At 41.9% G+C, this 23,945-nt stretch overlaps 1 protein-coding gene across 1 annotated transcript in view; it reads right to left on the reverse strand.

Moving 5' to 3' along the window:
* Positions 1-23,945, reverse strand: part of CEMIP (cell migration inducing hyaluronidase 1) — a 61,930-nt gene that overhangs the window by 26,514 nt on the left and 11,471 nt on the right. Inside the window, exons 6-12 of the mRNA XM_077828304.1 lie at positions 21,677-21,747; positions 20,471-20,566; positions 19,706-19,827; positions 17,216-17,357; positions 15,956-16,147; positions 5,548-5,723; positions 4,569-4,778 (exon numbers count right to left, since the gene is read on the reverse strand). Coding sequence (XP_077684430.1) covers positions 4,569-4,778; positions 5,548-5,723; positions 15,956-16,147; positions 17,216-17,357; positions 19,706-19,827; positions 20,471-20,566; positions 21,677-21,747 — 1,009 coding nt within the window. The remainder of the gene's footprint in view (positions 1-4,568; positions 4,779-5,547; positions 5,724-15,955; positions 16,148-17,215; positions 17,358-19,705; positions 19,828-20,470; positions 20,567-21,676; positions 21,748-23,945) is intronic.

Genomic DNA, 23,945 nt, shown 5'->3' on the forward strand with positions numbered 1-23,945 from the left:
TAATAATCCCATCTTGAAAAGCATGAAATTTGCAAGCCTTGCAATTAGAAACACCTATTGGATACTAGAACATCTCTTGAAGATGGTTCATTTTCCTGAAGAGCATCACCACACCTTTACCTCAGCAAGGCCTTTAGTCACAGGGATGCCAAAACTGCAACTGACCAGCTGTGTAAATCTATTCTTTTCCCTGAGCACACTGGCAGTTCTTTAGAGATACATATATGTTGTTTCTGGACCGGTTAGCTGCTGAAAGCTGACAAGTGACATCTCAGACAATTCCTCAGCTACCTGCTGCACCAATTCATTACGCCAGTGAACTCTGGAACTAGATCTGTATTGGTGTAATACATCAGGACTGAAAAGCGAAAAATTGAGGTATTGCTTAGAAAATGGCTAGGGAACAAATCTCTGTATAGATTCAGTACCATTGTAGAAAACATCTGCCAGTAATGTAAGAGGGAAGCCAATATATTGGCACAGGTTGGAATGCTGTACTGTATCATCTCCTTTGGCAGATATCCTAATGTAGGATTGTGGCTCTGGGGCCAGATCCTCAGCTGGTGTAAGTCAGAATAGCTCCACTGAAGTCAAAAAGTAGCTACACTGATTTACACCAGCTGATTTACTTTCCACCCTTTACTTGATTAATTATCTTTCCTATTTCTGGCCCCTGGGATTACTCAGACTGGAAACGGACAAACGTGGAACTGTTTCGTTTTCAGATTCTCATGCACTATCACAGTGCTGAAAAGTTTGGGAACTGCTGGACAGGGTTTATTTGTTAAAAAAATGCATTGGGGGAAAAATTAAATTTCACAGAAACATTACAATTAGTCTATACGCTTATTTTAACTGTAATATGTGGCTAGATTTGACAGTGCCCTTTACATAAAGCAATTGCCCTGTAGCGCAGTTGGATTACTGAGAGCAGATATCACTATAGCAGTTAGAGAACACTGCTGCTTATCCCCAGCAGCACAGCTCTTTCAAGTTCTGGCAGACAGTTTAATCAGCCTTCATTTAATGTCCATCTTTGATAACAACTTCCATTTCAGCCTACACATTATGGGCCAGTTCAGGGGCTCTGACCAGGGTGTAAGTAGCAGCAGAATTTGATCAATGGGGTTGCAGTGGTATAATGGAGAGGGAAAGTTGGCCAGCGTATTGCAGCAATCATGGACATTTTCAATTACGTAATTACGCCAACAAGGCCATTTCAAGCAGTTTGGTTTGAGAAGGGCCATCTATGCCCTTAAAGTGAACATATGCTTGTGGACAAGCATAGAACATGTTTGGTTCGAGCCAACCATAGCTATTTATTTATTGTCCAGGGACAGGCTTTCAGCATCAGTGTGTAAATGCACAGGAAGACAACTCTGCCCCCAGGAGCAAACAGTGACATCTGTTTATTTTTTACCTCTAATATTTTATAGCGTTAACATTTCTGAGCCTGCTGCCAAGAGTGCTAAAAGCAAAATAATTTGTGACACTAGTAACCTGAGAGCCCAGTGAGGAGCCTGTATGAGAACCTCTAAGCTGCTTTAACAATTACTTAACTGTTACAAAATACCCAAGTGCCTCCCCCCTCATTCACCAAAGCATTAAGCAAGCCCTTAGCTATAGGCCTGTGAGTTGTCCCATTGAAACCAATGGAAATACTGGAAGTCAGTGGGATCACTCGCATACCTAAAGATAAGCATCTGATCAAGTGCTTTGCTGGTTTGAGGCCTAATATTCCAGCAAATTTTGTGTGTCTGTGTGTGTGTGTGTGTGTCTCTACTAAGAGGCTAGTTCACTCAAAGATCACCAAGGCAACTGGTCTCCTGGCAGGTTATTCCTTGGATCTATCTGCTCACAGAGGCATTGAATGATATGTGAGGAGAACTTAGCTAACTTAAATAAATGGTGCCCAGATACTACAGTGAAGACCATCTTAGAAGCACATGTAATAACAACAGTACTTTCCTCATTGAAGATTTGGCTTGTTTTTGTGACTTCATGTAGTATCTCAAGGGGGAAAGGAAACTAGATTTCATAGCAGAAGAGCTTGCTGCAGGATCAGCTAAGGAGGAATTGCTCGGGGTATACGTCCAATTATAGGTAATAAGATTGAATGCATTTTTAATTGAAATGAACTACATCTGTGTAGTTTATCAAACTTTTAGAAATCCTCTTTTTGATGCAGTGGGCCAAACAGCTAGACTGCACAGCATGGAATTTATTTCACTGGGCATTTCATTTCAACAAAGGGCAACAAACATGCAGCTGAAATCAAATGTGCAAAATCAATTTTTTGGTGGTAATGAGTGTAGATTAGTAAATTATACATTTTTAAAAGTAAAACAATAAACGGATTAAATTATCAATGTAGTTTTTTTTATTATTATTATAGTTGCATTTCTCTTTTAGTGGAGGTTTCTTTTAAATAACTTGCCATGGAACAAATTCCAAGGCCCCTCAAAGAATTGCAGTTGTTGAGTTACACCACCAGAATTAAGCAGTTTTCTTCAATCATATCGGCCTGTCTGCATTTCATCATTGCTGTCTTGGCTGGAAAAGCCTGAGAACAGGGATCCTTACAGTATTTTCTAGTCACAATGACATGGTTTTCATTTGGAAAAGGCACAAGGGACTGAAAATTTCCAAATACCCAGTATAAATCCACCCAGCTGACCCGTGAAATACCACTTTCTGGGTATTTGGTTTGGCAGTAAGAGCGAGCATCAATAAATCAAGACACAGGGTTTAAAATTAGAATCAGAGCTGAGGTTTTAGTCAGCCCTCCGCTAATCAACAGCTGTGCAACCGCCTCATAGCTAGAGGATGTGTTTAGGGTGCCATTATTAGGAACCTTCTCATTACTTGACAAAAAGACTCCTGGCAATTCTCTTCTTCCAGGCTGTTTTTTACTTACATTCTTAGCTACACTGAGCTGCTACATGGATGGCTTTAAATTGGAAAGCAGTCATAAATCTCCGGATGCCTAATACAATTTAGATAAGGTAAAGAAGAACAGATTTTTCAGAAACCAAGTCGACAGCAGATTTTAGGATCCCTTTGAATACAAAATAAGGGATGAAAAATGTTGAGCTTGAACACTGCAAGCTCTTACAATGGTTCAATGAAAAGTTAGTGCAGGTGTTTTTAAAATACCAGTGATATACTGGGAGAATTCCTAGTGCTCAATTACCATCATTTGACACAGCCAGTGGCGTGGCATGCTGGTGGTCTCATATTAAAACACTGATCTCTTATGCACAGGGTTGAGATCTTGGCTGGTTAGAGACCTGTTAAAAACACTTTTGTATGTTGGCTCCAATTCTTTTTTTCACATGTGGTGCCAACACAGAAAAAATGTGGGATTTCCGAGGAGCTAACAGGCATGTTGAGGCCACTGTTTTGGATTGATGCTTGGGAAAAGTTGAGAAGTCAGTCCTGATGTTTGTTACATGCTTTTAAAAGCTTTGCTTTCAAAACACATTTCTGAACCTTTTCTGAACGTGGGCCAAGGTTTCTCTTTCTCACATTCACAAAAGGAATGTATATGGTGGTTAGTTATATGGTTTCAGTACTAACGTCCAAATTGGATATCTAGGCCCAAGGCCAAAAAGTACACAAGCACTTGGGTGGAGTGGACATGGGGTCCTAGCTCTAATTTCTAACATGCGCGGCTTGCAAAATATTCTTAAAAACAGAACGTTAAAGTTGATGAACACACTAAAGGAAAATGTGATCAACAGAACCTGTGTCTATTTGAGAAGGCACTAAGATGACTAACATGACATAGCCATCGGAGCTAGCATAACAATGATACAGAATGTGTGCATTTGCTGATCAAAGCCTTTCTGAATTAAACTCAGCTCCAGTCCACGTACTGTTCATGCCCCCAGGAAAGCAGAACCGATGGAGTCTTATGAAAATGTGAGAAGTTTTTCATTGTGTTCTTTATTCTGAAGTAGAGTGAGTGCCCAGGGTTGCAGGGAGTTTACTGCTGTCACTATGTGCTCTCCTGTATTGTAATTTACCTGATAAATAGCTGTTGTACTATAGGAAACCTACAGGATTACCTTAGTGTTCTGACAAACCGTTCGGTTAAATCAGAGGTCTCTGACTGCTTGTGTTGTGAATGGGAATTTCAAACAAAAATTCTTATTAGCAAATTGAAGTAACCTTAGCTCTGGTGATTACCTTCTTTAGCAGTAAACTATTTGTTTTTAGATAGATTCAACAACCCATTATAGATGGGATTGTCTGCAGGAATCTCTGAATACAATGGCATTGTGAAAGCCCTGTCAGCTCTGAGTCCCGTATAAAATTTGGCCCCTGGTTTTACATTCTTATGTTGGATTTGTGTTTTAGACACATGTTGAAATATATTCATATTAATATCACTCAATAAATCTGGGGCAAAAGAGAAGAGCATTTGGTCTAACTCTATAATTCTATCAGTAATCAGACTTGTTTCAGGGGCCTCAGAATCATTTTCATGATATTAGGGACAGCAAATGGGCTGGATCAAAAGACATCTTGATCAGGAAGGCAGTCATCAAACCGCTGTTTCTTACCAGCAAGCCATTGGAGCCATGGACTGTGACACAGCGCGAGAAGGTGTGGTGAATGGAGACGCCCTTCACATAGGATGGTGGGTGGTAGCCTCCCTTCTCATCCACATCCCCAGCCAAGTGGAAGTGAATTGGATAGTGTCCCATTCTCTGCTGGCCCATGTGTTTCAATTCTAAACCTTCAATATGGGCAGCTTTAAAACCAAGACCAATCTGCAGAACAAATAAAACACTAGTCAAGTGGCCATAGGAACATCTGGTGGCTTGTTTCATATTATTCACTGTTGCATGCAGTGTTGTTGTAGCTGTGTCTGTCCCAGGATACTAGAGAGACAAGGGGGTGGTGGTGAGGTAATATCATTTATTGGACCAACTTCTGTTGGCGAGAGAGACAAGCTTTCGAGCTTACACAGACCTCTTCTTCAAGCACTGTGTAAGCTCGAAAGCTTGCCACTCTCCCCAACGGAAGTTGGTCCAATAAAATATATTACCTCACCCCTCTGGTCTCTCTGTTTTATATTAGTCAGGCAGAGCAAGTCTTAGACTATGATGGTTGACAGAGGGGGTAAACCATTGCACAGCAGATGCTTCCTAGTTTGCAAACTCAGGCAAACCTGTTTGCATTTAATGCTTTTCATAAAGCAATTGTGCTAGATTTAATCCTGTGGGAAGATGGGCTTGAACTGAAGCCCCAGATCTGAGCACTACCAAACCCTAAAGAAGCTGGATTTTGGATCTAAACTCTGCAGCCTATGAGTGCTGAGCCCCAGCCAGTTTAGCAAGGTAATGTTTGAATGGGTGTGGGGGAGCCCTGTGAAGAAAAGAGAAGCAGGAGGTGAATCCATGGTCTACTCTAGGAGGGGCTTGTTTATGTTGCAGGCCTCGACTCACCGGATGTGCCCTGCCATGTCATGGCCCCCTTACTAGGTGAATGTTGTTTGGCTCTGTGTAGAAGGGTATCAGTAAAGGACTTATACAATACCTTGATGTGTCCGCCAAAGGTGTCAAAATCAAAGAAGGTGCATAAACCATTGCTATAGTCATAGCATTGCCTCTCCATCTCTCCCATCACCACTATGTTTTGGCTTAGCAGCCCTACTTCTGCCCTCATGTCCACTCCGTCGATCACTTCTCCTGTGTGAAGGTAGGCTGCTCTCCCTAAGGGAACAAGATACATTTCCATGTTTATTCTGTAAACACCGCACATACCAGCTGACTAACTGCTGGTGGGGGCTGGGGCAGTAACGAACTAAGCACCTGAGTCCACAAAAGCTGTCGGCAGGCACCTCAAGGCTGGGGAAGCCCAGAGCACAAGAGTCACAAAGGCCGATGGAGATATCCTCTACAGAGGATGTAGGGTTTGTGGGGTTTGTTTGGGTCATTTCAGTAGGCCTTAAAGTAACAGCTGCTGTTAACTGTGTCCCAATCTCGCCACCTTCAAGAGAGACTCTACAGTAACCTAAAAAGAAAAATTTTTACACTGCCTGGACCACAGCTAGGTTTGTATGTAGCCTGATGCATCGGGAAAAGTTTAGCTGCAAGCGACACGGTGTCTATTGAATGCTGGGAATCCTTCCACTGTATCAGCACAGAATTCGTTTTTCATAGCTGTATCTATAATTATGGGACATGGGAAAGACTCGGGGTGTATGACATGGCTCCTGGGCCACGGCTGGCCAAATTCCACAGAAACCAGTAGGTGCTTTACGCTACCTTCATCAGGAGCAGACTGGGCCACTCTGTGCAGAAATCCTGAATAAACCGCAGCGTGTGAGCATCCCAGCTGCTAATCCAACGGATGGGCTAGAAGAACCCACATGTGGTTTCCAAGCCACTTGACCAATGTAAATGCTGATCTACTGGCCCTTCCCTCAGCCCACACTCAATGCTTCCTTCTGTGCCAGCTTCGTCCGAACTGGAGGGGAGCTCTGCACGCAGAAGTGCGGTGGCCCCCCTGCCAGGCCATGCTGCACCTAACTATCTTGAGGGTTCAAAAAATTAAAGAAAGACTTGCGTGGGCTGGCCAGAAGGGGCTGAATTCCAGCCACCATGAACAACAAGAAAGCAAAATAATCTCAGCACTGTAATTTCATTAAAACATATGCATGATGCACTCCTTCTTCCTGGCTCAGCTCGCTTGAAGAAAAAGCGGGAAAGGCTTATTTGACTGACTACATTTCACATTATTCCAGTAAAAATAGGGAATAAACTCGTTCAGTAAACACTGTGCTATAAAGAATGTTACACTGGCATATATTTCATTTCAGCAGAGACCTACACAGCAGTTAGTAGAAACAAAGGGCAGGCTTGATGCTGAGAGATCTCTGAGAGGCACTTTCTGTTTGAGCAGAACCATCATGCAGGAAGAGGAGTTTTAAAAAATATTGACATGGCCTCTTTTTAAATGAAACAGGATGTTCTCACTCAGTAGTAAAGATAAATAGACACCAGTTTGATACAGGTTATCCTCCTTTGGCCTTCCAGTGGGAGGTAACGTGGTTTAGGGGATAAGGCACTGTGCTGGGAGCAAGGAGAGTTACATTTTTTTCTGGCTCTGACACTGGCTAAATTACTTGCATTTCTCTCTGCCCCAGTTTCCCCATCTGTAAAGGACCTTGAAGTCCTTGGATGAAAAGTGCTAAGCTATTACAAAGAAGCATTAGAATGACAGACACAGGACAGGCTTCCTGATTATCAGAAGAAGGGCATCTTTTACCCACTATGTCTAGTAACTTTATTAATCTTCTAATGAAGAATGGGACCAACTACACACTGTTCAGAGGAAAAAGGAAGCGTAGACGAACACTCAGAGGGACTAATCCTTTGACGGGATGTTAACCAAGAAAGAAAGGAACCACCTTCACCCTTCAGTTATTACCCCCTTCAAATCTGCATCATAGTGGTAGGCCTACATGTGGAACAGATTAGCCCATTTGTAGTGCTCCTTGAGTCAGCTGGAAGGGTTGCTCAATAATAAACTAAGGTAATTCCTCCACCCTTGTGATGAATGTGCTGCTTCTACAGTGTTCCCAGACTATATAGACCAGGATTAAGGGCCCAAGCTTGGACCCTAGCCTCAGTTCTCTTTTGTTGTCACAAGGCCACGGGCTGAGTGTTTTCTTGCATATGATCAGTCTGGGACCCACTAGCCTCACAAGATCACTCAGCTGGAGCAGGAACACCCTAACTGAAAAGGGGTGTTACTGCCCTTGTTTGTGCACATCAGTCAATGCACAGAACTGTCACTGTCCCCTGCACAAGGAGACTATATGGTGGATGGTTGAGACCCTGCAAATCCATGGATCCCCTTGATTTCTTGAATTCTATTTTCAGTTATCTCCCATAATTGGCCTCTCCCTTACTCACTGAAACAAAGAAGTTCAGATAATCATAAGAACATCTGATTTTGAACAGCAGCTCTTGGATTTGCACCACTGCAATTAAAACAGACAGTTTTATTATTTGAGAGAGCGTTGAGCTCTAGAATAATAAATGGCATGATTGCATGTATTTAATACCAGCACAGACATGCACAAAATTTAAGCACTGACAAGAATGTTAAATATTCACTAACCAGCTTCTAAATAGAATTTTGTTGGGTGTATGCTTTTGCTCACTTGGCTTGATGTGAGATAAGAAAATTTCCTTGAGTCTCTCTTTTTAAAATGTAAGTGTATTTCACATAATAGTTCTAAAATGGTGCCTTTAACGGGCTGTTGAAAAACAACAACAAACCACCTCTTGTAACAGCAGCCAGAACTTCAAACTCCCCTTTAACAATGTAATAGTAGGGCTATACTGCAGGAAAGGTAGGCCTGCTTCATGGAGGAGACTACTGCTCCAAAGTCCTCATGTACTGTAAATTCCATGTGGAAAACAAAGGTAGGCACAGAGTAATTGGGGGCGGAGGGATAGCTCAGTGGTTTGAGCATTGGCCTGCTAAACCCAGGGTTGTGAGTTCAATCCTTGAGGGGGCCATACAGGGATCTGGGGCAAAAATTGGAGATTGGTCCTGCTTTAAGCAGGGGCTTGGACTAGATGACCGCCTGAGGTCCCTTCCAACCCTGATATTCTATGATAATGGGGGCTTTACTGCTGGTTCCCATTAAATGCTTGGTATGCAAGCAGCTCATGGGGCACATTCAGAGACAGCTGTGAAAGAAATCTGCTCGAGAGTTCGCAAGGAGACAAGAACGTCTCCCTCTATAGCACTGTAAATTGAGTTTGAAATTAAGTTGTTGCTTATAGCCGGCCTGCTGAGAGTTGCTAGCTAGAGGTAGGCAGATGGTGGACAAGTGACATGTGTGACACCTGCCATAGGAAAGCCCAGTGTCAGTGACTTGCAAACCAGTTCCACTGTCGTTTGGTAAGAAGAGAGAGAACTTTGCTGCTTTGAATATTATAGCATAGTCTTTATTGTTTGAACACCAGAGCTGTTTTTGTGATTGTCCAAAAATTAGCAAAGCCAGATGCAAAGCAGTTTACAATCAGTTTTCATGGGCTCCGTATTGCTGACATCCCTCTGTAAGTGATGCCAAGTATCAGCTACATGGCTGTCACCAATAGCACTCAGCAGCTGAGCCGTATTATTTTCATAACCAGAGCGATGTGGTCAGTCACATTGCATCTCTATGTAACAGGCCAGTGTGGCAGAATAAAAAACTCGCTTGATTTATCATGTGCCATCATGCTAGAGAATTAAACTAACAAAATACAAATATACACAGAAATAAATCACTTTAGTCTGTGTGTCTATCTAACTGAGGCCCTCCCCGGTTTGGCAGAGCAGCTGCTTAAGTCCATCCCTACTCAGCAAAGCAATTAATCACAAACTTAAAATTAAATGTGTGCTTAAATTCCATTAAAGGATTTAAGCACATTCTTAAAGGCAAGCATGTGCTTTGGTGAACAGGCATGGCTTGCTGCATCAGGGCCAGACAGAAGCCAAAGTAGAACTGCAAATCAGAACCACTCTAAATTCTATGGAGGTTCATATTCAGAGCTTCGTATCAGAACATAACCCTCAAGCTTTGATTCTGGGTTCGAATCAAAACCAGAAGGAACCTGGGGATCAGATTTTTTTAATGTATTTTTAGGCACCTAGTGGGATTTTCAAAAGTACCTTGGCACCTAACTCCCAATGGGATCTTTAGGGGCCTAGATATTATTGACAATCTGGCCCTAAGTCATTTTTGACAACGGCATTTTTGGCTCCTAAATCACGTAGGTGCTTTTGAAAATTGTACCCCTAATCTGATAGAAACACCGCAGCCTCAGACAGACAGTGTCTGATCTGTCTGCCTGTTTTTTCCATTTTGGGTCTCTCCATCAACCTCTCTATCGGTAAAATCCATACTTCACTGATGTACATATTGCCATTTTTGGCTATTTAAATTAACCAATATTCAAATTAAATTCATTTTCATAGATTTTTTTTGTGGGGGGGGATTAAAGTCTCCCTGGTTTTCAGTTTTTTTGGGGAAAACCCCCCCACCACTGGCACCATGGAATATTTAAATTCTCCATTTTTCTAGCATTCAAGCAAAGCACCTACAACCACAACATTAGCTACAGTCTGTTCTAATGTGGCTGAAAGCCTTTCCCCACTTATCACGTTTTATAATCGTCCAGATGTGAAAGGATTGTCATTTCTTTCAGAACAATATTAAAAATTGACTTCCTCTAGATCTGCATTCTACGCCCTCCCAGAGATTTTATTTCTCAAGGCTGCTCCTGGCCGTTTCTTCTCTCAGACAAAATATTTGGTTTTTTTTAAACGTCTAATCTTGCACATATCCTGGGCCTGATCCAAAGCCAGACTGAAGTCAGCGGAACAGCTCCCATTGATTGCTACGTCATTTAAGCTGTGCCTACACTTGGAGCAAGGGGTGCAGTTCCCAGCTCAAGCAGACATGCGCTCACCGAGCTAGAGTGCTATAAATAGTAACAGAGCTGTGTTAGCACAGGCAGTGGGGAGCAGTAGCACCCGTTAGCCGCCCCATTACGCGCCCAGGGGGTTCAGGCAGACTTGTACTCGGGGCAGCTAGCCTGGGCCGCTGCTTGCCGTGCCGTGGCTACACTACTATTTTTAGTTTGCTGGCTCAGTAGGAGCCAGTGTGAGTATGTCTACTTGAGCTGGGAAATCACACCCCTAGCTCCAAGGGTAGACACAGCCATAAAGCAAATGCTGCCCACCATCTTGCCTATTGGATCCACATTTTCTTTATCTTGCTTATGTTTAATGTCAAACAAATACTCTTTCCTGCTATCCATCTTCCTACAGAATCCTCACTGGTCTGCAATAGATTGATGGGGTTTCCCATTTTTATTCTGGCTGTAGCTGGCCAGCTGAGAATTCACCTGAACCACACACCCAGAATGCAGCCACTTAATTAGTTTTACGAGAGAGCCTGACAAATGTATGAGTGGGATTGTAGGACGGAATTGCTTGTGCTGGGAAGGGGCAGGGCTCAGTAGCCCTGCGGGTCTCTTACAGTTCATGTCTTATGTTCCTAAAATCTCAGGCTTCTGGGTTTCAGCTGTCCATGTGCATGGGTCAGAAAGGGATCCTCCCCTCCCCACACCCAGTGTATCTGTTTTGTTTTTTAAATCTCCTTCCTCTGAAGCATCCGAGATGGCCACAGCTGGCACTGGGACAGTGCTGCGAGGTCAGTGCTTAATTAGTAATGAGAGAGAGAGAGAGGTGCCTGGGCTCAAGCAATTTTTTTTTTTTTTTTTTACACTTTCATAACAGACGTGGCAAGCCCAGAGGTGCCGGGGCTATGAACTGCCAAGCCTAGAGACACCGGGGCTCAGCTGTGGCAAGCCCTCGCACCAATTAAGTGCTATGTGAGGTGGTGCAGAGAATTCTCTCTCTCAAGTTCTGGATTGGATGGTTCTTCCTCAACCTGTTCAGGGTCTAATTGATCATCATATTCGGGGTTGGGGAGGAATTTTCCCCCTAGTCAGATTGGCAGTGACCTTGCATTTTTTCCCTCCATCCTCTGCAATGTGGGGCCTGGATCATCTGGGAATCTCTCACTTAATCAATTCCCTGACATTGCAGGGGCCTCTGGCACTGGTGCACCTCAGAGCCTTCTATTCCCTGCCAGTGGCACACAATAATTTAGTCTCCTGAGGGTTGTAATAAATTGGATTAATTTCCATTGTTGGGTTAAGTGTGCAGGTGCTCATCTCATTGCCTGTAATTGTTCATTAGTACTTTCTGCTCTAGCTAATAAATCTGACAGGGTAGTTCTTCCTATAAATATTAGGGTTTTTTCCCCTGCACTTGTCCATGACCCAATATGCCTCCCTCTTGAGGGCAGCCTGCGTTTTTCTAATTCCCCTTGACACTTGCACCTGGCTTGGGAGTGTGCGGTGGAAAAGATAGAGTTTTGATTGAGAAATATTAAAGAATTTCTCCCTCTCCCCCATTTCTAAAAATCAAACCTTTCCCACCCTTTTTGAAATGCTGCGTTAACATTTATTTAGGGTGTTTTCTTTACACATGCTGCCAGACAATGGCCAGGACTAGAGGAAGAAGCATTAAAAGATGGCTGGAAAGGGCCTTTTTTGTGATGTTTCCTGCCTGACCCAAAGCAGACCGTGCCAGAAATCCTACAAGAAACATGGTCTCCTGAGGTTTCCAAGCTAAACGGTGCACATCTGTAGAAGGTATGGAGAGTTTAAAATCAGCACCTAAACTTTTGGGTGCATATAATAAACCTGGACATCAACTCTCCATTGCCCTGCACTTTGTGCAGTCGTTCACAGGGCAAAGCTAGTACTAAGTGCTACCAAAACAAGAAAGGTAGCATTTTACACTCTTTGCCATGGTATAAATATTTGCAATGGAGAATCCAGCTCAACACCTTTTGAGGAGATGGCTGAATCTGGCATATTTTAGAAGACAAGAGATCAAGAATTTTCCTACTAGCTTAGTGTAGAAGAGATCAATAAGCCAACTCACATGGAGGAGCTGGAATGGAGAAATTGTCCCCACATCTGTTCTTAACTAAGTTCCTAATTCTAAAGCTTTTCTCACATTTTAGCATTACCAGGTAGCAAACTCAGTAACGCTCCACAATTATTCAGTCTCTGCAGCTGTACCAGTTGGATTCCAGATGTGTGTGTGATGCAGTTGTAATCACAGATTTACTAATGGGTGGGATAATTTGAATTATTAGGCCAACCACAAGTAGGGTATTTTTTTAAAATCATGCTTTATCAAGTACAGTATATGCACAAAAGGTTGTTTCATTATGTATATCCCATCCATGGTTAAACTTATCAGCATTGTTAGTAACTTCATATACAGACACAAAAAGATACAGATAAGACTGGTTTCCTGGGGAAAACCACAAGAAATACTTGATCTTTCATCCTATCCTACTGTAATAACACAACCCTTCCTTCCTCCTTCTCTCCCTCCTCTGATTTGCACTGTGTTCCCCCAGTTTTGCAGAGTCCAGAGATAAAACATCAAACAGTTTTAATCAATGCCCTCACAGAAAATAATCTAGACATAAAAATGACAAGTGAAGACAGTTAAAGGAGGAGGGAGGGGGAAGGAGTTCCATTTCAATAAATGACCATTTTACTGGGACTGGTGACCTCTGAGTTTGAGCCTCATGGAAGTAACAACTTTGAAATCAATACAACTACTCACCTGAGTAAGTAAGGGTTTGCAAGAATGGCTCCTTAGGTGCCTGCTTTAGCTATTTTGGCTGGAATTTTCAAAGGACCATAAGAGTTAGCCAACTCCCATTGGACTTCAATAGGATTTGGGTGCCTACCTAATTCCCTTAGGCTCTTTTAAAAATCTCAGCCTTAGTGCTCTAATATTCATCTTTTTACTGCTACTTAAGCCACTTCTAGTCAGTAAAGCAAGTGTGATTTCTCAGCAGGAAGTGTCAAATAGTCTATGAGTTGGCTAACTAGTTTAAATTATCTGGCAAAATATCCAAAGCTGTATCTGTTAAAACATTAGAACATTGATGATAATTAGACTTTTGCTCTGCCAAATGGATGTTCCACAAAAATCCTTACAGCATGAGGATTTTTTTTTTGCCATATTGTTAAATGGACACTTGAGTAGTTTAGTCCTGTTTATGTTTCGTTAAAAAAAGAGAAAAATGAAACAACCCCAACAAACCAAACTGGTTAGAGAGGACAAAACCTATGATCAGTAAAACTATTTTTATAATCGTTTGTTATTTCCAATGGGCAGATTTTTGGAGCTCTCAACTTGATTGTATACAGGACACTCCCTTGACCTACTTGTCTTCTTGTGAGGATGGAGGAGATTTCAATCTTTCACATTATTCCCTTCAACTAGACTGAACTATGTCAGTCATGCAGGATTCTTCCATTTTATTTTTAGTGTGTGGGATTTTGCTACAAGAAAGTTGGATGCAGTTATTATTGGGTCAAATTGTGCCCTGACTTATATAACCAGTGAAATCCCATTGACGTCAATGGAGTTGCAGGGATGTAAGGGGGTGGGGGGGCGGACTTTGGCCCCAGTGTGTGTCATCTGTGGTAATAAAAAGGGATGTCCAAATTCTCCTAACAACTAATTGGAAACATAGAGCACAAATACTTTAAGTATTTCCACTTAGATCTCTACTTGAAATCACATGGCTTCTTTTTTTCCTGTCTGTTCACTTTCCTAATATTAACTCAATGGAAATTGTTGTAGAAGATGAATCTAAATTATAAAAATTTTAGAGATCCAGGAAGATACAAGGAGAGTCTTAGAAATGTAGTAATCTATGGTCTTCATTTTTATTGACTATTTTCCAAGATTGTTCTCACAATGTACATTTGTACCATTGATGCAGTTTTTCCAATAGCTCAAGTGTTTCACGAGAATAATATTCGGTTGGTAGCTGTGTTCTCTGGGAAAGTGCTTGTCATCTTAAGTCATAAGACTATGATGAATTCAAAGTCACAATAATATTTTTTTTGGCTTAACCAGTATCCCTCTTTTTCCCGGTTGAACAATGAATGACTAGAGTCCTTCCAAAAAACCAGTGCAAGAGGAAACACTTGTATCCTTCAGAAAGGGCTGCATCAAAGATAATGGTGCATGAAGTAGTTAATGTTGCAGAGCTAAGCAACTGTCTGGTGCACTGATTGTTCTGAGTTGGAATATGTTTTCTCAAAATGAAGTTACATTAAGTGTATGTTAAAAATCTCTCCTCAGATTAATCTGACTCACCATTCTTATCTCTTATTTAAACGCTGGCAGTTCATTGGCAATGTAACATGTCTGAATTACCACCATAAGCAATCAGCTACGGTGCATATTTTATATGAATTTTTGTTGTTGTAAAGGACAGTACTGGAAAGTCCTCCACCTACTGACAGAATGGGTAGCTAATGCACTATTTCTCCATACTGCCCATCAACGTACCGAAACCAAGTTCTGGAAGGAAAAAAGGAGGACCTCACAGACTCAGGGGAAGATTTAAAAGCCATTTGTGGTTTTGGAAAATCTCTCCCTGACATCTTTGCCTCTCTACTGAAATGGACAATAAAGGGGTCGCTTTGTGGTGGCTGTATTTTTTTAACTGGATTTAGAACAAAGACCATTGAAGAACAATTAGACAGCAATGATTTTTCACCGCCAGCAGCCTGTTCTAGATTTGAGCTAGTCCTCCTGAAGAGAGAAAAAACCAACAAAACTTTGTATCTTATTATCGCTACACCCATCTTCCCATTTCATCTGTCTCAGATCAATTCACTCAGCATTCTACAGCAACTCTGGTTTACTCAAGCATTGTGGTTTGAGATTCTATGGCTGGTCATGTGACTGTAGGGATCTATAGTTAACACATCTCCATTGTGGCATGTGCTCTATATATAGATACTAAAAACAGATGGTTTTAACAGAGTAGTATTTTATAAATGTGATGCTGTGTTTCTGCCTAAATATATCTGCATGGCATAAATAACCAGCTCTACAATAATACAGAACCCTAAAAATCTCTCATGACCTGCTCCTCTTCTCCTTTTGATAAGAAAGGACTTCATCCTATGCTTTTCAGAAGGTGATCCTCTTGTAGAGTATGTGCATCCCTCAAATCCTACAAACTCAGGCCTGCCCTGCAAAGTGCTTGGGAGATAAGATCAAGAGCAGGATGCTAGGGAAGAAAGATGGAAAATCCACAGATAAACCAGAAGGCACTATCATCACTTACAGATGTCAGGTGATTTTCAGATAGCAAAAGGTACAGATTTCACAATAGCATCAACAAACTGAAGGCCAAATTCAGCTCTCATTCACATCTCTGCAACACCTTTGATTTAAATGGAGCTGCTTGGGTATGAAGGAGAGAAGAATGTGCCCATAGTAACATGTGAATGACAAGATAAATCCTCACCTGATACTTTGACCTCATTAGGCCCACAGGCTCTGCATGGCAAGACTTGGAATTCTTCCGCCTGGTACATGGAATAATCCGTACTGGCAACAACAAGTCTATCTCCAGCCTTCCATGATCGTGCATCATCTGCCAGCTTCAAGATTGTGCTGTTCACATTGGTATCAATGGTTACAGTAAGCTTTGGTCTCACTAGGAAGCAAAAAAGGGGATGGCAGAGAATTCAGCTCACTGAACCTTAAATTGTCCGCTAACTTTTCTGGGCATTTTTGTTACCAACAAAATTTAGCAGTTTACTGATCCAACACATATGATACAGCTATCCCAAGTATGGTCTTGGTTGGGTTTGATTTGTGAAATCAAAACAAACAAAAAAGGCCTATTCATTAGTTATTGGCAAGTGTATTTTCACTAGCCATTTAACTAAATTTAAATGTAGCCCTTAGTGGCTCAAACTTACCACTCACTTAGCTCCAGGAGTTAGTGTTGCTCTGCACTGTTATTTACAGAAGCAATAAACCTCCCAAAAGTGGTCTTTAACATAATGACTGTTTTTCCCCCAACGAAGATAACTGCATTCCATCTTTATCTCCCTACTAAATGATTGTTAAAGAATCACATGTAATGACCAGTATGAGGGCAGGTTGCTAAATGAATAATTGTAAAAGAAAAAATTACTTTGAAAAACACGTTGCTTCCCAACAGCATTAGCAGGAAACAGTCTCCTCGCTTGCTGAAGGAATAATCCTGCCCCATCTTGAAATGCTTTAGAAAGCATGGAGATTGTTACAGGTCTTGCCAAGTATCTGTACAGTATTACTGGGTTTTGGTGACACCATCACATCATTCCACTTAGTGCTCAAGAATCTCTCTTGAGATACTCTACTGAAGACTTGTCTGGGCTCACCCCAATATCCCAGCCAAACCTCAGCTTGAGGAACTACACTGGACCAAATTCAGTTCTACAGTAAGGAGAGGTTACTCCCATTGACATCAGTAGGAGGTGCTCCACCAGATCTGGTTTGGCCCATCCTGTCTACCTGTGGCTAAGTGCTCAGAGAGGGAAACTCAGGGGACCTGGACATCAGAAGAAAGCAAAGAATGCAACACAGAAATCAAAGGGTTTCCCAAGTGAATTATTGTGTTTGGTATCAGATTTCTGCTTCCTATAAAATAGCCAGCTCAGGAGGAGGAAAATTCAAAATGGGATTTCTGCTCTGAATGAAATGGCAGATGGACGTTAAAAAGTGAGTCACATACCAGGTTTGCCACACAGGAACCGCACTCGGTAATTTTGGCAGCCTTCGTCTGTCTGATCCTTACCATGGCACATAAACCTATAATCGTGTCCGCTTTTGTAGAAAACCTCAGTTGTTAAATTGGCTCCAGAAAGTGTAGCTGCCTAGGATGAGAATAGAAATGCACATGGGGTGGGCATTAAAACATGAATGGCGTTCACACCCTCTTACTCTCTCTGTGCATGGAATGAGGGTGATCACTTAGCATTAAGATGATGCACAATGATCATGTAATAAAACAGGATGAATGATCATGGGTAGAATCCATTTATACATTCTAGTTGGTTCATGCACAATAGCTTTTTATATGCAGACCACATGGATTTATCACTAAGTGAATCGTGTCACTCCCACATCTATATTAGGACTCAGAGTTGTTGTTTTTTTGGAAACAGTACTCTGAGCTTTGCTAACCCCGCCTTGTTTCCCTTGATTTTAGATCTCACTAGTTTGAGGTCAGATTCAAACTCTGAATGCAGATGGATGGGCCCAAACAAACTCATGGCTTTCAAGCATCTTAACTTTGCTCATTTCATTACCTGGGGCCTGATTGTGTCTGTTCCTTGCAGGAGAAAGTGGTGGGAGTCTTCTCTCTCTCCCTTGCAAGGGCCCGGGATAGTTGCTATCTCTATACGCAGGGATCATGAGGAATCCTCCCCCATTCACTCTGAGGTCACAGATTGCCCCAAGGGGGCAAGAGGAGGTGGGCCTCTGCTCTCCCACATGCAAACCAGCCTGTGGAGCTGGCTGGGTATGCTGGAAGGGGATCAAGTTACACCACCCCAAGGGTGGATTCAACATGTCCAGCATGCGTTCCTCCTGGGGCAGTGCAGTCCATCCCATCCCCCTCGCAAGACTGGGATTCAATACCACAGTCTAGACCTCAGGTTTGCAACCCTTCTTGCCACTGCATAAAAATGCTATGCATTGCATAGGACCAGCCAAATAACCTTCATTTTAAAAAGGCACTAGGCTCTTAAAGGAGTCACCATCTAAATTAGGGGTCTGGATCCTGCAACTCCTACTCACTCATAGGCACGCTCACTGCAATCAATGGGAAATGTGCCCCTGGCTACAAAATTTCTTGTTCTATTTTGATTCTTCTTGTGCTTAGCATCGTTGGGGCAGGGTAGTTTGATTCTTCGATATCCTCAGTTGGCGTGAACTGATGAAGTCAATGGGCTACATGGATTTACATCAGCCAAGGATTTAGAAGCTCATGATTTATAACTTTTCAGTAACAGAAAAATATTGTGTTTCTTGTTTCACTTTTAATACATATGAACATGAACAAAAGCAACTATTAGTTAAATTAGTATCTGGTCTAGTGGCTCTTGTGTTCTGAACTGAAATCCCTCTTCCAACGCATGAACAAAAGCTGAAACGCATGTGGAGTCAGTTTTACCATTGACCTGGCAAGTAATTGTGGAACAGTTTTTCCCCCCGTCATTGTTCACTATGAGATTAAATTGAAGACTCAGTCCTGGAAGCCATTGTTCATACAGGCAATCCTCATTGCATGAGTAGTTCAATTAAATTTAATGCAACTATTCTTGTGAGCAAGGGCTACCCAGGTGAGTAAGAGTTTGCTGGATCCATTCCTAGATGCCTTAATGCTCAAGTCAACCCTGTAAAAACCCTACAGTACCAGTCATTTTATGGTCTTCTGTTAAGCAGCACTTGAGCTGCAGAATTTTATCCACTGGACATTTAAGTATGCAGCAGGAATTTGCCAATAAAAGCAATTTTTCCTTCACACATTAAGTAGCTTTTGCAGTCATAACAAGGTGTATGTTTTCCCCTCAACATGTGCATTCGAGGATTTGATTACATGTTTCACACTGAATGGAATTCAGACTTCTTTCTACAAAAGAAAAAGCAATGGACTTGAAAAAAATGACTGCAAGCCCAAAGACATTTTCCCCCATAACCTAATGCAACCTGTGGTTTTAATGTTATGGTCACATTTTGTGCTTAATTTTTCAGACAGCTTCCATTCTAAGGCCCTTTTAGACCCTTGGAAAATTTACATCCCTCTCTTTCCCCCCAACCCCCTCTTAATCTTCCTATAGGAAACTACATATTTTGTGGACAGCATAAATGGCCCAATTCTACAAGCCTTCCTCACACCAGTAGTCCTATTGACTGACCTGGGACTGGTTGTGTGAATAAGGATTGCAAGATCAGACTCAGAATGAGGAATATAGTTTCTCGGTCTTATAAGCCTCCCATTAGTGTTAAACATTTGCCAGCATTGTGGCCAGTCTATATGCAAGAGCATGAAGAGACATCTAGAAACTAAATGCATTCACCGCTCACAACACTGTCACCAAGAAGGCCTAAGGTCTACTAGAACCTTCTTGACTTTGATGCTGCAGTTGGTTGCTTACTATACTGCTATTGCACATCAGGCAAGCTAACCTATAGGGAAAATGGGGAGAGTTTGTCCTACCTGGATAGCAAGGGGATGACTACAGATTTTGCCTGGGTTTGCTGCTCTGAGGTCAGAAAGTTTCTCCGTGTCTTTGGATCTTGCCTTTTTGGGCTTCTCAAACCACTCTGTCCATTCTATATCTGGAGACAAACAGGAAAGGCCATTTTATAGAAAGCCATGCTTAATGCAGCAAAAATGCACCTACCAGAATTTAGTCTCAAATACCATTAACAAATTTCTTCAATAACTGCCTAGTTCCTCGTTCTCCTTGCCAGTCTGGCAGCTGCTTTACTGATGCTATGAAGTGTAGCAAGGCAAGGGAGCATGGAGTTATTTAAAAACTACATGGTTTGAGTATGTAGCATGAGCATTTCTAACAGCTATGGAACTTGAATTGTGCCCTTCTCCCTCGAGCCCTCTGTATGTATTCAAGTCAGCTTGCAATCAGCTGCTGTTTGTTACAATGAATGAAACACCATTCTGACAAGCGGTGACCACATAATCAAAAGAAAAGGAGGACGCATGTTGGTTTGATCTTAACACGTGGACGGTCACATTCAATGCAAAAAAGAAAGGATTCAAATTAGAGAGAGTCTTGTAGGGCTTGGAAATAGAGAGGCTGCTTATGTTCTTGTTTGGATTAAAAGGCAACCTTAACAGATATCAGACCGTCTTTTTCTAAACAAAGGAATGGTGATTGGTGTGATAAAAAGGAATATTTCAAAAAGCGATTAGCACGGTTTAAGCTTTGTCACTCTGCTAGCACACAAACAGAGGTCTCACCTTGAACCCACTCACTGGTTGAAGACACATTAAAATGCTCTCCATTCTCAGCCTGGAATAGTTTGAATACTTTGGCCACAGCTGATCCTTTGTGTCCTGTAAAACAATTAATAACAATTTCATGGCTCACAAGTGATAGAAGCTAAGACTTAATAGGCAATGGAGCAAGCCTGTGGTTGTGTCTCTTGGGAGACCAGAGCAGATTCAGTAATTGCCTGCAAAATTTCTAGCAAAATTGTTCCACCTGCTCTTGGAATGATTTTTCAGACTCTTTCCTTCTGCTCAGACTTTGCCTTTGTAGAGGAGGAATTCTCAAAAAAAAGTGAATTAAGGAAATCATGGTTTTTGTTTTAATTTTGCATTTTTTGTTTGCTAGTTTACATTGTGACAAACCAGGTCATTATCTTTATTTAGATAATATTGTACTATGGTATTCCACAGCAAATAGCCTCAAAAACTAGTATAGGTTGAAAGGTTTTGACTATCATGGTACAATATCATGTCTTAGATTTTCATCTCATGTTAACTGAGATAAATCAGGTTTCAGAGTAGCAGCCATGTTATCTGCAAAAAGAAAAGGAGGACTTGTGGCACCTTAGAGACTAACCAATTTATTTGAGCATAAGCTTTCATGAGCTATAGCTCACTTCATCGGATGCATTCAGCGGAAAATACAGTGGAGAGACTTATATACACAGAGAACATGAAACAATGGGTGTTACCATACACACTGTAAGGAGAGTGATCAGGTAAGGTGAGCTATTACCAGCAGGAGAGCTGGGGCTGGGGGGGAGGAGAACCTTTTGTAGTGATTTAGATGGAGATAAATCAGTGGAACTATGTCAAAAAGGTGGATAGATAATTTGGCTTCAATGGAGCTATACTGGTATATACTAGCTGAGAATCTGGTCCTGTATGTCTGTGTACGAGTGGCCTATGTCAGATCCCATCCAGCTGCATCACAGCATGGGGATAATGTAAGAGGGCAAGACTCCTGTTCACAGCTTCAATGTAGTGTAGTGTCAGACAGTACAAACGTCAAGGAACAAGTTTATCCCTTATGTAATTACACAGACTTCCATGGAATTATACCAGGGAGGAACTTGCCCAGGCAATTCCAAGCAAGTATTTGTTTCATTTAGGGGACTGGACTAGATGACCTCCTGAGGTCTCTTCCAACCCTGATAGTCTAGGATTCTGCATTACCTAGATATTCCATGTGGTCTTCAACCGAAGAGGAAGGGTTTCCTTTTACTGTAATAAAGCTCCAAGGATGCCTGAGAAATCAAAATGAGAAATGATCATATTATTTCATCTGGCACTTGTATGCATCATTTGTTTTCTCCTCCCTGGTGCACCATCTTCAAAACAGACAGATTTATGAGACACTGCAGTTTGTTTTACACTGACAATATCTTAACACTTTCTATTTCTTTGCTAAATATGCAACAAGAGAAATGAGGTTCAAAAGACAAATATCTCATTGAAATAATTAATCATAGCGTTGTATAAATGTCACCAGTGGACTTCACTTTTTATGGACTATCTAAAGAGGCTTTTGTGTGGTAGCAACATGGGACACTGGCAATGTCTCTGGGTGGCTGCAAAGGCTCCCCCCCTCCCCCCACAAAAGAACTTTAAAACAGCCAAATTTGGTTAAGCAAATTGAATGTGTGCTGAAATGTTGTAGGTCAGGTTTCAGCCTGTAGTGAGCTGTGGGGATTTATAAAGGACTCTGTTTTATTGATTTTCTGGCAAAAACTGCTATCAAAAGTGCATAGATATGCTACGAGAATATATTTTCTTCACTTCAAACTGATCAGGAATGGGGGTTTATGAGCCACAATCACTGGTTCAGCTCCAGCCCCAGGTCAGCAATAAGTAGAGTTTGTTACTATCTGATGGTCACAGGTGGAATCCGTCCGTATCTACTAGAGAGTTATCAGCAAGGCTAGAAACACTAGCATGTGAACTGAACTGGTCTGTGGAATAGAGAGTAAATTGCCCTCTCACCTTTGGAGATGGACCCTCTAGAGAAGGGCACTAATGGGTCAGAGCAGGGAGTTTTGTCCTTCTGCTGCCTGTGATTTAGTGTTATGTGACTAAATAGACATCGGCCATGAATGTTATTAATCACATGCATCACAACAGAACAACAAGGGCATTGTGGGACTCTCTCTATAGTTGAGAGGCCCCAACATTTAGCAAATAAAAACCCAGTTAGAGAAATCCTCTGTCTCTTGGCAAAACTTCCATTGATTTCAGTAAAGTCAGGACTTTATGCTAGGAGTCCAAGCCAGTACCTCACACATTGCATTTGATGGTAACTGGAATGTAGGTGTCTTTAAAACCAGCCCTCAGGCTTCTATGGAAAATATATATGGACGCTAAGAGCCAATTATCAAAAACACACTAGGTATTACCAGCCATCTCACCTTTATTAGGGCTCAATCCTGTTCCCATTGAAGTCACTGACTAAATTCCCCTGAACTTCAGCAGGAGCAGACTCTTAGTAGGCATAGTCCCATGGTGAGAATAGGGGTGACATATACACCCCGTTAATCTAAAGAAAATGGCTTCTCACAAATCAAGGCAGCTCCAGCTGCTCATCAGTGGCCTGACCACAGGACAGACCCTGGGGAAGCTGCAAAGCTGCCAGCACAACTGCCTCAGGCATCTGCCAGGGAGCCAGATGCTCCTGCTGGAAACTTTCCTGCACACAGAGTGCCAAAGGCATTGGAGTGCTGTGATCTCCATCCAAAAGAGAAAGAGGGATGGGATGGTGGAAGAAATGACACTTGATCACTCAGCAGGCAGGACGGACTCCCCTCCCCACTTCCTTTTTTTTTTTTTTGGTTAAAAATAAAAACAAATGACAAAAATATGATTAAAAAAATAAACAAGGCCAAGAGCATTCAAAAATATATTTCAGAACAGTTCAGTTTGTTCTTAAACTAATATTTGCACCCGTTTCATTCTTTCCAGTATTTGGTTCCCCGCGTTCGTTTATGGTTAACAGCATGGTTAAGCCAGTTCATCCTAATGCACGTGGCCACACGTAACATGTCCTCATGGTGTGAAATGTGAGGACTGAATTTCACTCTTTTACACCTGTATGAGCCCAGAGTAGCGCCTCTGATGCCAGTGTGAGGTTCTGATCAGAACAACTGTCAGCAGCTAGTGCTGAAAGACTGTTTTTTTTAGAAAGCTCAGTATTTAAAGGGCACATTCATTTCTCATTGAGACAAGGAAGGGGAAGCTCTTCTATTCATTCTGACTTTTCTGGATTCAGCAAATGGGCAACGGGAACAGACATTGTGAGCCAGATGCTCAGCTGGTGTAAGTCATCATTCCTTTGACTTTAATGGAGCAATGCTGATTTATGGCAGCTCAGGACCTGGTTTAGCGTGACAGAAGTGGGAGACAGATGGTTTCTCGCTATCTATCAATATCCCTGTGTAGCCTGCAGTACAAG

The sequence above is a fragment of the Eretmochelys imbricata genome, chromosome 10 (genome assembly GCF_965152235.1).
Source record: "Eretmochelys imbricata isolate rEreImb1 chromosome 10, rEreImb1.hap1, whole genome shotgun sequence".
NCBI classification, from domain to species: Eukaryota; Metazoa; Chordata; order Testudines; family Cheloniidae; genus Eretmochelys; species Eretmochelys imbricata.